This window comes from Megascapheus bottae, chromosome 18 (genome assembly GCF_031878675.1).
Source record: "Megascapheus bottae isolate mThoBot1 chromosome 18, mThoBot2.hap1, whole genome shotgun sequence".
Taxonomy (NCBI): Eukaryota; Metazoa; Chordata; class Mammalia; order Rodentia; family Geomyidae; genus Megascapheus; species Megascapheus bottae.
Window position 1 is genome coordinate 47,349,006 of NC_143526.1, and position 17,153 is coordinate 47,366,158.

General features: G+C 60.7%; 1 protein-coding gene across 1 annotated transcript; it reads right to left on the minus strand.

Moving 5' to 3' along the window:
- Window positions 1–356: 356 nt before the first annotated feature.
- Window positions 357–13,837, minus strand: Rbbp8nl (RBBP8 N-terminal like). The gene is made up of 14 exons (XM_090352614.1): window positions 13,797–13,837; window positions 12,204–12,335; window positions 7,139–7,181; window positions 6,501–6,596; window positions 6,146–6,258; window positions 5,073–5,145; window positions 4,756–4,898; window positions 4,536–4,618; window positions 4,181–4,347; window positions 3,033–3,729; window positions 2,133–2,267; window positions 1,789–1,857; window positions 1,588–1,693; window positions 357–847 (listed from the first exon to the last, which is right to left on the minus strand). The coding sequence occupies exons 2-14, from the start codon at window positions 12,262–12,264 to the stop codon at window positions 723–725; spliced, it is 1,911 nt and encodes a 636-aa protein (XP_090208740.1). The 5' UTR covers window positions 12,265–12,335; window positions 13,797–13,837; the 3' UTR covers window positions 357–722.
- Between the last annotated feature and the right edge of the window lie 3,316 nt (window positions 13,838–17,153).

The window sequence follows — 17,153 nt, forward strand, 5'->3', positions numbered from 1 at the left end:
TGCTGGGCTTGTTATTTTCTTGATGACTGCCATTTTGATTGAAATCTTAGGAAGGCAGATTATATATTTATTTGATACCAGTCCTGGGGTTTGAACAGCATGCATGCTGTCCCTAAGCTTTTTTGCTCAAGGCTCTAGCTCTACCACTTTAACCCCAGCTCTCTTTCCAGCTTTTCTGGTGCTTAATTGGAGAGTCTCATGGACTTTCCTGCTTGGGATGGCTTTGAACCTTGATCCTTAGATCTAAACCTTCAGAGTCGTTGGGATTACAGATGTGATGCACTGGCGCCTGGGGTGGTGGCTGCTTATCTATAAAGCAGAACTTTGTGAGGTATCAAAAGGTCTCTTTTCACAGGTTTATTCTCCAAGGTCTAGGAAGACACGTCTGTTTCCCTGGATTCCATGAGGGGGCACCCGAGACCATTCTTCAGAGCTGCATGCCTGGTCATGAGGGCTGGCAGAGGTGGCTTTTGGGGCCTGGCATGGTTCACAGCATTTACAGTTGGGGGCGCTGCTCGCATGGCAGCAGGGCAGGTCTGCACAGGGGCCTGAGCAGCAGTCCCTGCCCTCTGCTCCTTGGCGTGCCCTTCCAGGGAAGCAGGTGTGGGCCTGGGCCTGGGGCAGGGCCACTTGGACCCAGGCCCAGGGCTGTGCTGGTGAAACGACTTGATTGGTATAGTTGCAGAAGCCACATCTGAGAGAATGTCCTGCTTCTGACCCGGCTAGATCTCCCAGCCATTGTTTCCAGGGGCCGGGCTGTGGTCCTCAGGACTTGGTGGACTCTCAGACTCTTCTGCTGCTGTCAGGGGATCCCTGGGTTTCTTCCCTCGGCATGGCTTCTTGGAAGCTATGGAAAATGGACTGATGTCAGGCAGAGGCATGTGTGTGGCCTGTGTGTCCTCCTTGGAGGAGACTGGCTCTCAGAGAAAGCTGGTGACTTAGCTCAGGAGAGCCCACCTTGGTGAAGCTGGCCAGTTACCATTGTTCCTGGAAGCCACAAATGCCAGAGGGGCAGAGGGGAGGCATGGGAGAGAGGACCGTGAGAATCTGGCAAGAGTGGCTCTTCTCAGATGCTGAGCTACCCTCACTGCCCTGCAGAGGGTCTGGGCTGGCCCAAGAACCAGTCCCCACACTGCCCTGTGACTTTGTGACCTGACCTCTTCCACTAGGAGGCAGTGCTGATCTACCTGCTGGGCAAGGCTTGTGGCCGCAGGGCACTGCTGACCGGGCCCTTCCATCTCTGCCCAACACATGATGGTGTTTGGCCAGTGCCAGGCTTGTGTGGTGCGTGGCCAGGTGAGTGCTGCATGCTGAGGGCTGGTGATGTGACCCCAGCAGCAGGCTTGTGATTCACTCCTGGACAGCGGTGATGGTGGCCCCTAACGCCTCTCTGAGCCTCCACCCTACAGGGCCTTCCCCCCAGTCCACCGAAAGCCAGAGCTCTGGTTGTCAGCCCTCTCCCAGAGGAGGACAGGCTGAGGGCTCAGAGCGAGGACCATGTGGTCAGGACTGGTAAAGGGTAACCTTGGCCCAGGGAGAGGGGTTGGGAGTGGCGGGCGAGCCCCTGCCTGCCCAGTGAAGACGCACCTTCGTCCCCGCTCTCCAGGGCCCACTTCCTCTTTTGCTGGGGATCCTGCAGAGGTCCCTTCCCTGGCACGCTTGGCTTGGTGCTTGCCTCAGAGCTGGCGTCCGCCTGGGCAGAGTGGGTGGACTTAGGTCAAGGAATAAGTACCCTGCTCAGGCAGCAGCACCAGAGCCAGCAGGGGAGCGGGGGTGGGCGGGACTCACCTGGCTGTCTAAGGGAGCAGGCTCATCCCGTTCATCCGATTCTGGCCTCTGCACTTTAGCCTGGCTGGACTCTGGAAGATGCGGATGGGGGCAGCTGGGCTAGTGGCCAGGACAGGAGGTACTGAGGGGCTAGGTGGCCTGTCCTAGGGTTCCTGCTGATCAGAGGCAGGCCTAGCCTGCAGTGTCCCTGCAAGGACGGCCCCTGAGAACGGCCCTCTGGTTGCTGAGTGTGTCTGGGCACTGTCACGTTCCCAGGTGGGAGGAGCCAGCCCTGGGAGTGGGGCATGGCCAGCTGGGCCAGTGACTGGCCACTGCACCCCCACCCACGGAGGCAGAGGGTTCACTCTCCCTGGGGACCAGTCACCATCAGTCTTCTGCAGGCAGGGCACCGAGTTCAGTCTTCCTCCAGACTCACCTTCCATGTTGCTAGGAAGGGGCAGTCTGTGGGGGGACGCTGGACCAGAAGGTGAGGAGGCATCCTAGAGGAGGCAAGTAAGTGGATTAAGTATTTGGAGGGTCATTTTCCACCTCTCAACCCTGAATGCTCCCTATCTGGGGCTGTAGCTGGAGGGTCAGTCCCCACCCCCCTTTTTTTTTGTGCCAGTACTGAGTCTTGAACTCAGGGCACTGCCTCTGTCCCTGAGCTTCTTTGCTGAAGACTAGCACTCTACCACTTAAGCCATAACACTGTTTCCAGACTTATTTTTTTTTTCCCCTGAGTAGTTTATTGGAGATGAGAGGCTTACAGACTTCCTAGCCCAGGCTGGCTCCACTTGTAGCTCATAGGTGGTTATGTGGAGATAAGAGTCTCATGGACATGGGCCTAGTGGTAGAGTGCTTGCCTAGCATGCATGAAGACCCGGGTTCGATTCCTCGGTACCACATACATAGAAAAAAGCCAGAAGTGGTGCTGAGGCTCAAGTGGTAGAGCTCTAGTCTTGAGAAAGGCCAAGGACAGTGCTCAGGCCCTGAGCTCAAGCCCAGGACTGGCAAAAAAAAAAAAAAGAGTCTCATGGACTTTCCTACCTGGGGTGGCTTTGAACAGAGATCCTCAGATCTCAGCCTCCAGAGTAGTGAGGAGGCCAGTGGGCAACTCTGGCCTTTCTGATGGCGATGAGGCACTTGGTGCTTTCTGGTATTGACTGGGTGGGATGAGGAAAGAGGGCAGTGCAAAACTAGTATGGATGCCAGTACAGTTGGGGAGCACAGAGGCTGTGAGCAGAGGCAGAGCCCACAGCCCTTACCGTGGGAAACAATTCCTCCGACTCTGTCATTGTGGTCCCTTTAATGCCGTTGCTGAGTGCCCGGGGACTGCACAGGGCAGGCTCTGCTCCTCCCTGTGGCTCAGCCGCAGGGCTGCGTGGTTTGGGTTGGCTGGGGGCCTTGGAGTCCCGGCTGCGGGCTGGGTCTGAGAGGTCCAGGGGTTTGTCTGCAGTGTAGTCCTGAGCAGCTGTGCCCTCTTTTCTCTGGAGGCTGCTGGGGCCAGTGGGTTGAGGGTGCCACCCGCCTGGAGGGCCGGGGGTGCCGACACCTGCTCTGAGTGCCTCATTCCTGGGGCTCCCCACGCCTAAGCCAGCCGGTGGTGAAGCTGGCGCCTCTCCTGGTGTAGGGGGGTCCCTCATCCTGCTCGTCCGCGCCTGTGCCCACAGATGCTGCTGGGCCAGAAGCAGATGCAGTGCCCCCTCCAGCCGTGGGTCCTGCATGCCCACCAGGGCACTGGGCAGGCCCAGCAGGCCTGTGGGCTCCTCCCAGGCCTCTGGTTCCTGGGCCTTCAGACCTTGGGGTTGAGGGCTGTGGGGTGCCCCGGTAGAAGCCAGGGGGCTTCCATGGGGGCCACGCAGGCGCAGGGACCGCTGGCGGTTCAGCAGGCAGAGGCGGTCGGCCTGAAGGGAGCGCTTTAGGGACTCGAAGGCGGCGCACGACCGTGAGGCCTGCAGGAAGCTGTGGGGGAGGAAAATCCCAGGACTGTGGCTCGTGGTCAGCAGTGACCAGCAGTGAGTAAGCCCCCAGAGGGAGAGAGGGGAAGTTCCCTCTCCATTGCAAAGGGGAGGAAACAGGCCCCGTGACGTGAAGCGAGCTGCCTGAGGTTCCATAACCCTAGCAGGAGCATCTGCTACCCTCCGCAGCCCTACTTACTAACCCAGACCACAGACCAGGCTTCGCAGGCCTCCCTGAGGACCCTTCCTGGATGTGGCCACCCCCCCATTCTGGACACCTAGCTGTCCACATGAGAACGCGTTACCAGGAAGGACATCCAGACAAGCCAGCTAGAGAAAGGCGGGGGACCCGGGGGACCATGCCGGGGCTTCCTGGGCTGCTGGTCCCCCACCAGAGGGTGGCACAGGGGTCTGGGAGGGAGAGACACCCCTGGCCGTGGGAATGGGGGCCTTACCTGTCCAGGGGGGCGCTGTGCTCAAATACTGGGCTAGGTGGGTGGCTTCTGCTGGTCGTGGGTGGGGGAGTCGCACTGGTGTGCCCACAGTCCACAGAGCAGGCCCGGGACCCAGGCCGTACCACAGCAACAGTTGCATGTAGCTGGTTGGAAATGCGCTGGGGGCTCTGTGCAGGGTGAGCCGATCAGCCTGGCAGGGCTGGGGTCCCCCTGCCCACCAGCCTGCCCTGCTCTGTGGCCAGCGCCGCTCAGTGTCCCTGGCTGGCAGGAACAGCCCTGTTGGTATGAAGCTACCACACAGTGCTTGGCGCACAGCAGAGCTTGGCTGCCCCCCAGGAGTGGACCCCATCCTCACCATGTCTGGGGGGCGCGGCTCAGGCAGGTTGGCACCTGGGGAGATTTTAGTCCCTGGCGATGTCCTATAGCCTGCTGGCTTTTCTGTGGGAAGCATAGCAGAATGAGGGCTAGGGTGTGGCTCAGAGCTAGCAGCCCAGCCCTAGGCTGGAGTGGGCAGGGGCCCATGGGTGTCCAGACCCCAGCTCTCCCCCGTCTCACAGAACCTTCTCCTCACAGACCTGTATCCATGTAGTCCTCCTCAGTCTCCTCAAGGCCTCCTGGTGCCTTCTCAGGGCCCATCTTCCAGCTGCTGGGGGAGGGGAGCAGCAGCGGGGATGGGGGGTCTGCGCTGCCCTCCCTGGTCAGGGCCACCGTTCTGTCTCTGGGGGGGAGGCAAAGGCCTAGGGTGAGGAAAGGCCAGGCCACTGGCCCCAGAGGTCCAGGGCATCCTACGAAGACCACTTGGCTTCTCCAGGGACCCAGGTCCCAGGGAGACACGGCCTCCCGCTCCCCCGGAGGTGGTGCAGGGTCTGGGCCTGGCACCCTTCACACTCACTCCAGGCTGCGAAGGCGCTTCACCTCCTCCCTCAGCGTCTTGTTCTCTTCCTTCAACCCGTTCATTTCATTTGCTGCAAAGGACAGAAATTCCCAGTGGAGCCAGGGAGGGGAGAGAGAGGGGTGGGCAGAGGGGCTCCGGCAGCGGGCAGAGGGGTTACCACTACTTGCTTTCCCTTTGCCATGTTCACAGCTCTTGGCTCCCATGCCATGTTACTGAATAAACAGAGCCTGCCTGGAGATTTGGGAAGTGAAGCAAAACCTCTGGCTTGTTTTGGGGGCTCCTTCCAGAAGGGGCCTTGTCCTTCATCACCAACCTTCTGCCCCTACAGACGGGTCAGGATGCCCTGCCCGCAGAATGACATGGGAGGCTTCCAGGGGCTTCGTATGGTGTTTCTGAGAATGGGGGTGGGGTGGGGCTTCCCACAGTGTGGGGTTCGGTGCCTTTCCTTTCTTTCCTTGGCCCCATGTTGGGCTGGCCAGGCCCAGGCCTGCAGGGCAGGGGGTTCCCTGAGGATGGAGGGGTCCCAGCCTGCAAGGTAGGGGGCCCACTGAGGATGGAGGGGTCCCAGCCTGCAGGGTAGGGGGCTCCCTGAGGATAGAGGGGCCTGGGCCTGTGGGCAGGGGTTCACTGAGGATGGAGGGGTCCAGGCCTGCGGGCAGGGGTTCACTGAGGATGGAGGGATCCCAGCCTGCAGGGTAGGGGGTTCCCTGAGGATGGAGGGGTCCCAGCCTCAGGGTAGGGGGCTCCCTGAGGATGGAGGGGTCCCAGCCTGCAGGGTAGGGGGCTCACTGAGGATGGAGGGGCCTGCCCTGCGGGCAGGAGGTTCACTGAGGATGGAGGGGTCCCAGCCTGCAGGGTAGGGGGCTCACTGAGGATGGAGGGGCCTGGCCTGTGGGCAGGAGGTTCACTGAGGATGGAGGGGTCCCAGCCTGCAGGGTAGGGGGCCCACCGAGGATGGAGGGGTCCCAGCCTGCAGGGTAGGGGGCCCACTGAGGATGGAGGGTCCCAGGCCTGCAGGGCAGGGGGCTCCCTGAGGATGGAGGGGCCCGGGCCTGTGGGCGGGGACTCACTGAGAACACAGAGGTGCTGCAGGCTCTGCAGATGTGCACTCTCCAGCTCTAGCTGCTTCTTCCGGGCCAGCTCCTGGGTGACCTTGCAGCGGTCGCACAGGCCAGCCCTCAGCCTGGGGTGGGAGGTGAGAGGCTGGGCTGAGTGGAGGCTGTGGGCCTCCCTACCCTGCTTCCAGGACATCTCCCAGGCTGTGTTCCTTGAGTCCCCAGACCTGGCCCCCCCCCGCAGGCTTAGTGTCCCCCGTTCAGCTGGGACACTTTGGAAAGGAGTCTTGAGCATGCCACCCTGTGAAGGCTCTGAGAAGGCGGGGCTGGTGTGTGCCGATGGCTCCCAGCCTCCCCTGTGAGGCCTCACCTGTTCTCGAGTGCCCGCAGGTTCTCCTTCAGCACCTTCTGCTGCTCCCTGAGCTGCTGGTTCTTGGCAAACAGTTCTTCCACTCGCTGGGCCTCCCTGTGGGGACCAGCCGTGGTGGAGGTGACTGACCTGAGGCCTCACAGCCGGGGCTCGGGTGGGTGGGTCCCAGGCCTCCTCCATGTAGGACCCGCCTGGAGGTGGGATCTTGTCAGGCCAGGCCAAGCCCTGCACCCAACGCCAGCTGCTCCCAGAACCTCTGCGCCACTGTGGCTGCTGTGCGTGCAGACTGCACCCTGCCTGGAGACGGAACGTGGGGAGCTGCCTTGCTGTCTAGCTAGGAGCATGTGAGGCCACACCCCTTCCCCTCACGAGAAGCTCTGTGCCCCCTCCCCCCACTGGCTGGAGCCCCTGTGGAGCTCCTGGTGGAGAGGGCCCTGTCCTCTCTGCTTGAGCTCCATCACCTACATGCTACATCTCCTTGCCCAAGGCACTCATCTCCCTCCTATGCCAGCCTCAGTTTCCCTTCTACCTCTGTATGGGGGCAGGGCTGGCACCCTGAGGCTTTGGAGCTGTCTTAGTGGCTATGGCTGAGCTGGCTTTCTTGACCATTCCTTTCTGGCCCAGCCAAGTTGACTCACCGGCATCGCTCGGAATTCAGCTCCAGAAGCTTGCTCTGCAGGCCTAGAAGGCAGAGAGGGGCCCAGGCCACAATGAGTCCCTCCCTGGTGGCCTCTCCTACCCTGACTGGCACACGGTGGGCTCCCTGGCTGGGCTCACTGCTTAGGGCTCTCCTGAGCCCCTGGCCTGTCTGTGGCTGCCTGAGGCTGCGGTCTGTTCCCTACCATGGGCCGCTGGCTTTGGGATCTGTTGGGAGGGAACTTGACTAATTTAAAACAATGATTCATTTTTAAGACAGGGCCTCACCATGTAGCCCAGGTTGGCCTCAAACTCATGATCTACGTGCCTCAGCCCCTTAGTGCTGGGATGACAGAGACCACGGGTATCTGGTGGCATCTGGAAGGGGTGCAGCTCTGGGTCAAGTCTATTCTGCCCGTGCAGATACTGACTGTCTGGTGCTGGCCTCTTCCTGCTTGGCTGGCCGCTGCTGCAGCTTGAAGACCTCAACCCCTGTACCCCGACTGCTGCAGCCCCATTTGGGCTTCTGAACACCCAGTCCTCCAGGCTACACCACAGCCTACTGCTATCCCAGCCCAGCAATCAACAAGGGCGGGCTCCTCCCTTTATTCCAGGAGCAGCCTCGCCTCTGTCTGGTCAGCGATGGCTCCTAAGTCATAGGAAAGGCCTGCCTGTTCCCAGCTCCCTCTCATTTCTGGTGCTTCTGTGGTGGATCCGCCTGCTGAGACTCTCTCCCATCACCTGGCTGGGACCCCCCCTCTTATCACTTGCTGAGACTCTCATTACCTGCCGAGACCCCCTCTCATCACCTGGCTGGGACCCCCTCTTATCACCTGCTGAGACCCCCTCTCATCACCTGCTGAGACGCTCATCACCTGGCTGGGACCCCCCCTCTTATCACCTGCTGAGACTCTCATCACCTGGCTGGGATCCCCTCTCATCACCTGGCTGGGACCCCCTCTCATCACCTGGTGGGATCCCCTCTCATCACCTGCTGGGATCCCCTCTCATCACCTGCTGGGATCCCCTCTCATCACCTGGCTGAGATCCCCTCTCATCACTTGCTGGGATACCCTCTCATCACCTGCTGGGATCCCATCTCATCAACTGGCTGAGATCCCATCTCATCACCTGGCTGGGGTCCCCTCTCATCACCTGGCTGAGATCCCCTCTCATCACCTGGCTGAGATCCCCTCTCATCACCTGCTGGGATCCCCTCTCATCACCTGGCTGAGATCCCCTCTCATCACCTGGCTGGAATCCCCTCTCATCACCTGCTGGGACGCCCTTCTCATCACCTGGCTGGGATCCCCTCTCATCACCTGGCTGAGATCCCCTCTCATCACCTGGCTGAGATCCCCTCTCATCACCTGCTGGGATCCCCTCTCATCACCTGGCTGAGATCCCCTCTCATCACCTGGCTGGAATCCCCTCTCATCACCTGCTGGGACGCCCCTCTCATCACCTGGCTGGGATCCCCTCTCATCACCTGGCTGAGATCCCCTCTCATCACCTGGCTGGGATCCCCTCTCATCACCTGCTGAGATCCCCTCTCATCACCTGGCTGGGATCCCCTCTCATCACCTGGCTGGAATCCCCTCTCATCACCTGCTGGGACGCCCCTCTCATCACCTGGCTGGGATCCCCTCTCATCACCTGGCTGAGATCCCCTCTCATCAACTGGCTGGGATCCCCTCTCATCACCTGCTGGGATCCCCTCTCATTACCTGGCTGGGATCCCCTGTCATCACCTGGCTGGGATCCCCTCTCATCACCTGCTGGGATGCCCCTCTCATCACCTGGCTGAGATCCCCTCTCATCAACTGGCTGGGATCCCCTCTCATCACCTGGCTGGAATCCCCTCTCATCACCTGCCGAGCCCCCTCTCATCACCTGGCTGGGATCCTCTCTCATCACCTGCTGAGATCCCCTCTCATCAACTGGCTGGGATCCCCTCTCATCACCTGCTGGGATCCCCTCTCATCACCTGGCTGGAATCCCCTCTCATCACCTGGCTGAGATCCCCTCTCATCAACTGGCTGGGATCCCCTCTCATCACCTGCTGGGACGCCCCTCTCATCACCTGGCTGGGATCCCCTGTCATCACCTGGCTGGGATCCCCTCTCATCACCTGGCTGGGATCCCCTCTCATCACCTGGCTGGGATCCCCTCTCATCACCTGGGTGAGATGCCCTCTCATCACCTGGCTGAGATCCCCTCTCATCACCTGGCTGGAATACCCTCTCATCACCTGCTGGGACGCCCCTCTCATCACCTGGCTGGGATCCCCTCTCATCACCTGGCTGTGACCCCCTCTCATCACCTGGGTGAGATGCCCTCTCATCACCTGGCTGAGATCCCCTCTCATCACCTGGCTGGAATACCCTCTCATCACCTGCTGGGACGCCCCTCTCATCACCTGGCTGGGATCCCCTCTCATCAACTGGCTGGGATTCCCCTCTCAACACCTGGCTGGGATCCCCTCATCACCTGCTGGGGTCCCCTCTCATCACCTGCCGAGCTCCCTCTCATCACCTGGCTGGGATCCCCTCTCATCACCTGGCTGAGATCCCCTCTCATCACCTGGCTGGGATCCCCTCTCATCACCTGGCTTTGACCCCCTCTCATCACCTGGCTGGGATCCCCTCTCATCACCTGGCTGAGATCCCCTCTCATCACCTGGCTGGGATCTCCTCTCATCACCTGGCTGAGATCCCCTCTCATCAACTGGCTGGGATCCCCTCTCATCACCTGCTGGGACGCCCCTCTCATCACCTGGCTGGGATCCCCTGTCATCACCTGGCTGGGATCCCCTGTCATCACCTGGCTGGGATCCCCTCTCATCACCTGGCTGAGATCCCCTCTCATCACCTGGCTGGGATCCCCTCTCATCACATGCTGGGACGCCCCTCTCATCACCTGGCTGGGATCCCCTGTCATCACCTGGCTGTGACCCCCTCTCATCACCTGGCTGTGACCCCCTCTCATCACCTGGGTGAGATGCCCTCTCATCACCTGGCTGAGATCCCCTCTCATCACCTGGCTGGAATACCCTCTCATCACCTGCTGGGACGCCCCTCTCATCACCTGGCTGGGATCCCCCCTCATCAACTGGCTGGGATTCCCCTCTCATCACCTGGCTGGGATCCCCTCTCATCACCTGCCGAGCCCCCTCTCATCACCTGGCTGGGATCCCCTCTCATCACCTGCTGAGATCCCCTCTCATCACCTGGCTGGGATCCCCTCTCATCACCTGCTGAGATCCCCTCTCATCACCTGGCTGTGACCCCCTCTCATCACCTGGGTGAGATGCCCTCTCATCACCTGGCTGAGATCCCCTCTCATCACCTGGCTGGAATCCCCTCTTATCACCTGGCTGGGATCCCCTCTTATCACCTGCTGGGATCCCCTCTCATCACCTGCCGAGCCTCCTCTCATCACCTGGCTGGGATCCCCTCTCATCACCTGCTGAGATCCCCTCTCATCACCTGGCTGGGATCCCCTCTCATCACCTGCTGAGACCTCCTCTCATCACCTGGCTGGAATCCCCTCTCATCACCTGCTGGGACCCCCTCTCATCACCTGGCTGGGATCCCCTCTCATCACCTGGCTGGGATCCTCTCTCATCACCTGCTGAGATCCCCTCTCATCACCTGGCTGGGATCCCCTCTCATCACCTGGCTGGGATCCCCTCTCATCACCTGGCTGGGATCCCCTCTCATCACCTGGTTGAGATCCCCTCTCACCACCTGGCTTTGACCCCCTCTCATCACCTGGCTTTGACCCCCTCTCATCACCTGGCTGAGATCCCCTCTCATCACCTGGCTGAGATCCCCTCTCATCACCTGGCTGGGATCCCCTCTCATCACCTGGCTGGGATCCCCTCTTATCACCTGGCTGGGATCCCCTCTCATCACCTGCTGAGATCCCCTCTCATCACCTGGCTGGGATCCCCTCTCATCACCTGGCTGGGGTCCCCTCTCATCACCTGGCTGGGATCCCCTCTCATCACCTGGCTGAGATCCCCTCTCATCACCTGGCTGGGACCCCCTCTCATCAATTGGCTGGGATCCCCTCTCATCACCTGGCTGGGACCCCTCTCATCACCTGCTGAGACCGCTCTCTCATCACCTGGCTGGGACTTGCTCTGGCCCGGGCCTCCCCATCTCTCTCAGTATTTAAGGAGCAGTGGACCCCTGGGCCACGGGCTGCTGTGAACGTGAGAGACTTCCCCAGGGGCAGGCTGGAACTACTGTGTATATGTGTGTGTGTGTGTGTGTGGAGTGTGTGTGTGATAGAGTATGAGTGTGAGTGTGATGTGTTACAAGTGTGTGAGTGTGAGTGTGTGTGTGGTAGAGGATGGAGATGGTGGACAGGAGTCAGCACTTAGGGATGACGATTCTGAATGGAAGAGGATGCCAGTTCCGTGCCTGGATGCCGACTCTATCCCTGGAACAGTCTGGAGTCCTGGGAAGCCAAGATTCCATCGCTAGAGGCTCACACCTGTGATCCTAGCCACACAGGAGGCTGAGACCTGAGGATAGTGTTTTGAAGCCAGCCAGGAAAAGAAAGCCTGGGAGATTCTCATTACCAATTAGTCACCAAGAAGCTGGAAGTACAGCTGTGGCGCAACTGGTAGAGTGTCAGCCTTGAGCAAAAAAGCAAAATGATAGTGCTCAGGCCCTGGAACAGAAGGGGATGGGCTCTGTGCAGGCGCCTGGCAAGGAGCTTCACGACTGGTACTTTGTTTCTGCCTCTGCAGCCCAATCTGGGAGAAGTCAGCAGGGACGCTCAGGTGTCCTAGATGTCAAGGGGATCCCTCCTGGCTGAGCCAGGCTCCCTGCTTGGGTCAGAAGACAGCCAGCAGTTCTGGCAGGGGGTCTGGATGCAGATTGGGCCTCTGGTGGCTTCATAGCTCCAGCCCTTGAGTCAGGAGTCCTCTTCCTGGGCCAGGAAGATGGTTCCCCAAATTAAGTAAGGTGATGCATGGCTCTCTCTGGACTGCCGTGTGCCCTCAGGACAGTAGCCCAGGTGAGGGTGGTGAGGCTCTGCTGCTTGGCCACTCACCCAGGACTTCCTTCTCATGGACATCCTTTAGCCTGTTCAGCGACTCCAGGAAGCTCTCCATGGCGCTGCACCTGGGCTGCTCTGCTGGGTGGGTGGGGCTGGCAGAGGCCTCTGCTGCCCCCTGGCTTCAGCCTGTCAAGGAGGAGAGGGGAGAGCTGTAGCTTAGGAGGCTCAGCCAGGGCCCACAGGAGAGCTCCGGGTCTGCACGGTGGCCATGCCCAGGTGGTGTTGGCCAGCTGGGGCAGCGTGTGCAGGGGACAGGGTGTAGCTCAGGGGCAGGTGGCTGGTCGACCTGGGCAGGGGCCAAGTGGGAGGAGAGGGCCAAGGGGGCCTCGGGGGTGAGCTGCCCTGGCCCCCAGAGGTGTCCCTACTCCCAGAAGACTGGAGTCTGATCCCTCATATGTGTACACCACGCCAGGCACACACACACACACACACACACACACACACACACACACACACACACACACACACCATCTGTAAGGCCATGCCCAGCTGATGTGAACACACATACACATGCAGACACCCTGGCCACATCTCAAGGAACCTCTCTACAGATGGGGAAACGGAGGCTTAAAGAAGTCATGTCCCCATCCGAATCAGGAGATGGCGGAGGCTAGACTTGAACTCTGTTCCTGGGGCCGTGTGTGCTGTGTGTGTCCCCTGTGGGGCCTGAGATATTTCCTGACAGCCCAGCTGTGCTGGCTTTGCCTTACCAAGGGGCGTGAGAGGTAAAATGGAGGCTGGGAGCTCTGGCCTAGGCCACTGGCAGCTGGGCAGAGGAGGGTGGGGAAGGAGCTGAACGGCAGCACTTGAAATTCCACCCTAACTGGCCCACAGCTCTGCCCTGGCTCCCACAGCCTGTCTATGTTGGCCGGGCTGACGCCCATGCAGGAGGCTCCAAGGGTGTCCACAGGCCTGGGAGAGGCCTACCTGCGGCCACGCGTGGTGGGCTGGGTTCCCTGTTCTGAGCCCTGTCCCTTACATCCTACCCCCTGGGGCTGCCAGGCCTCCTCTGCAGGCTCCAGGGGACAGCAGGAAACACTCCTGTGTGCCGGCTGGGGCGCTGCGGCAGCCGGACTCACTGTGCCTGGGCAAAGCTATCCAGCCTGTGGCTGACATTCCCAAGGCGATCACGTGACGTTCCCGGGCAAGCAGGTGGCGGACACGCACTGGTCCAGAGCCAGGTGGCCGCCCGTCTCCAGCCACCTCTGGGGTGGCCTCGTCCCTAGCTTCAGCCTCCTGGCGTTTTAGGGTTCCAGGGTAGGAGGCGGAAGGAGATGGGCCCCCTGGGGGTGGGGGAGATCCTTGAGCCTTGGTGCTTGCTGTGGGTCGACTGAGCCTGGTTCAAAAGCGATGGGCCTCCTGCCAGGGCCCAGCAAGCCAGCTCTCCCCAGCAGGCCTGGTCTAGCTTTAGGGCTTGCCAGAGGTGGCCAGGGGCCCTATCAGCGCAGGAACGCTGAGGGTGGGGGCGGGGGAGCTGGACACCGGGGCAGGAGGTGGGTGTCGAGGGGTGGCGCAGGGCAGGGAGGGCGGAGGAGGGCAGAAACCTGAACGCTGTGTATGAGGGTGCTAAGGCAGGCTGAGAGGTACCTCCAGGTCTGGAAGCTCAGGCTGGAAGGTCTCTGATGACCCAGGAAGCAGAAGGAGGAACCAGAAGGCCTCTGGAGTCTGGCAGTGGGGAGAAAGAGGTGGATAACAGATGCCTCCTCCTCAGAGCCTGCCACACTCTGGGCCTTGTTCTCTCCTTCCTTTGTGGAGGGAGACACAGGGCCTGGAAGTGAGGCTTTGCCTGGAGTCACAGCTGGCAGAGCCAGGACTGGCCCACAGTTCACCACATCCCATTGGTGCTGCTGGGAAGCAGTGCCTCTGCGCTTCAGCAAACAATGCACACAGCCAGGAGAGAGCGCCATCTTGAATCAAGGGCTGGTGGCACAGCCTCCTCTCTGTGCCTTACCAGGAAGGACCCATTCTGCAGGTCTACCTGCCTTCCTGGACTCTGGCCTCCGGCTGGGGCCAACCCTACATCCTCACCTACTTCCCACCCTCATCCTTCACAGGCCCCTGGGGTAGCCTCTCAGAGGCTGGGGTCTCTGTTTCAGAGGGAAGGGCACCCCCCAGCTAACTGGGATGCCAGCTTGGATAGCCTTTATCCTCTGTTCAGTCTTGGTAACTTACAGTACTTCTTGAGACTGGTTTATTTTTTCGTTTAAAATCTGGGGAAAATGCTAAGTCCTGGCCTCCTGTCAGGTTGCTTCAAAGCTCCCACAGCTATCACATGACCCAGGCAGGGCAGGTGGCTGGGGCCTGGAAGCAGAGTGGACCCTGCACCTGTGGCTGCCTCCCTCCCCACAGCTGCCAGGTGGCTGGCAGCCCAGCCTGCGGGATCCCTCCTCTTAGGAGAAGCTCAAGTTGCAGAGCCGAAAAGGCCTTTTCCAAGTCCTCCTTTCCCTTCCAGGTCAGAGGGCTGGGGCGGACCCCTGCAGCAATGACAGATTTTTGTGGGTGGCCCTGGGAGGGTCACTGGGGCCATCTGGCCTCCGGGGCAGCCTCTGAGGTTAGACTGAATCCTGTGCTCTGGGGCAGCAGCCAGATCCTGAGCCCTGCCCTGCCCTCGGGTGGGCACAAAATGAGCACCCCAGGAATATCTTCCCAGCCGACTGCCCTGCACCTCTGCTCCTTCCTTGTACTAGTCCCTTTGAGGGACTCTGCTTCTCCTTCTACTCAGGTAGAGGCCATTGGTCAGTCTGCCTGATTGTCCCCCACTCCACATAGCCGTGGTGACGGCCATGCAGGCTGGGACTGGCTCCTGGCACTGGGTCAGGGGTTTTCAGGTGTGGAGGTGCTAAAATCCATCAGAAGTTTTGCCTAAGAGGCTGAGCTCAGCATAACTGCCTGGCCAGCCCCACCTCGGTGGCCCCCATCTTTCTCCTGCTCCAGGACACAGAGCTTGTTAACTGTTTGTGGCCCACCTACTGTGTGCCCAGTTCAGGGCATGGGTGCACTGGAGCCTCGTGGGGCCCCGGAGGAAGTGCTGCCTGTCTGGCTCTCTATGCCCATGTGCAGCTGCACAGGCCGTGTACACAGCTGAACTCAGGCACACGCTTGGAGATTCCATCTGCCTGCACACACTTCTGCCTGCCGGCATGTGTACACATGTGAGCGAGTGCACACGCACGGAGGAATGGAATGAGGCTGCTCTGAGCTCCAGTCAGAGGCCCTGCAAACCGACTCCTCCAGGCCAGCTGGGCCCCCACAGCCTCCAGGGCCTGGGGGTGGGGGCCCAGCAGGCCAGCCGGAGCATTGCCTTTCACATCAACCCAGGGCCCCCAGTCTGGTGCTCAGCTCCCTATCTGCACCCACCAAACCCACCCCACCAGGAGCTGGGCTGGTGGAGGTCTAAGATGGCCTGCGTGCTCACCGGCCCATTCCTGTGTCCTAGAGCCCCTCAGCGGACCGTGGAAACTTCCACAGGCCACCATACCAGGCCAGGCCTTGTGGCTCTGTGGTCAGGCCTCCGCCCAGGAAGCCCACTGAAGGTTCCTCCTTTGCCCATCAGTGGGACCAGGGATTCCAGAACAGGTGGCGATGAGTCTCTCATGCCACACAGCGGGTAGGTTTGGCCAGCCCATCCCCGGCCTCCCGCCTCCCGCCTCCCTTGACAGAGCCAGGATCCGAACACTCCAGTCCCCGAGGTAAGAGGCCCGGGTGACCCCAGCCCACCTTCTCCTTCAGCAGCCCTGCCTGGCGGCTCTGGGTACTCACACAGCCCTCGACCTGCCTGGACCTCCGGGGCCTGGGTCTGAGCGCTCCCCACCCAGGAGAGATAGGACTGAGCAGTGTGAACTTGTAAGGCAACAAGGCAGGATTTTGGCCAAACCCGCTTGACAGGTTTCTGATTCTCCCAGCCAGGAGCGGAAAGGAGGCAGGGACTGCCCCAAGTCGCCCTACAGGTTCGGCCATCTCCTGAAAAGTGGCAGAACGAGCTGGGCCTGAGCCACATAGAGGTGGATTGTTTCCCTGGAATTTGCAGCAGCAGCGGGCTGGCGGCAGGGCGCACCTGGCAGGGCCTGGATGGCAGGGTTGGCCCGGGAGGGGAGCAAGGGTAGGAGCAGAGGCAGGGCGAAGTCTCTGGCCCGAGCAGCCCCTGGGCTGATGTTGGGCAGGTGAAGTTCCCCTACCCAGGCTGGGAGTGTGGCCTAGTGGCAGAGTGTTCGCCTAGCATGCAGGAAGCCCTGGGTTCGACTCCTCAGTACCACATACAGGAAAAAAGCCAGAAGTGGCGCTGTGGCTCAAGTGGCAGGGCACTGGCCTTGAGCAAAAAGTGTCCAAGGACAGTGCCTAGGCCTTGAGTTCGAGCCACAGGACTGGCAAAAAAAAGTTTCCCTACGCACCCCCGTATCTGTGACTTGGGGACAAAATCCCCAAGACTTGTCCTCAGATATCCAGAGAGGCTTCTGGGAGAAATGCTGCCGGGTGGGTACTGCCCGACCCCTTTCTCCCTCGGGGGAGCTGGTTTCTGGTCTCCTTGGGGATGGCAGGGTCTAGCTGGGCCTGAGATCTGCCTACTGACCAAGGTCGCTGGTGGGCCTCTCAGGGGCCTCTGGGCTAGCTGGATATCCCAGTCGGGGAGGCAAGTGGGGTCTGGGGGTGGGGTCCAGGGCCAGGGGACCCAGGGTGCTGGAAGAGCAGATGCTGGGGTCTCCCGGTTCTCTGGATGGAGATGTGGTTGTTGCATTTCTGCAGAGAAGCGCAGAAGGCCATGGCTCCTCAAGCTCTCCTCCCTCTCCTGCTTGTCCCGAGCTCACCCTGGCTGTGTGCAGAAGCAGGGGTGCTCCTGAGTCCCTGAAGCTCCAGAAAGGAGGTGAATGAGGGAGCTCCCCCCGCCCAGCAGCCCACTCCAGGGAGGGTGCAGGGCTCGGAGGAGAGGCAGGTGCACCTGGCCAGGCT

Bases quoted from the DNA above. Each gene is read 5' to 3' on its own strand.
- Rbbp8nl (XM_090352614.1), bottom strand. From the start codon at position 12,264: ATGGAGAGCTTCCTGGAGTCGCTGAACAGGCTAAAGGATGTCCATGAG. The intron at 6,259-6,500 runs GTGAGGCCTCAC...CTCCCACCCCAG, and splicing joins CTGCGGGCACTCGAGAACAG to GCTGAGGGCTGGCCTGTGCG. The intron at 5,146-6,145 runs GTGAGTCCCCGC...TGTCCTTTGCAG, and splicing joins GCAGCACCTCTGTGTTCTCA to CAAATGAAATGAACGGGTTG.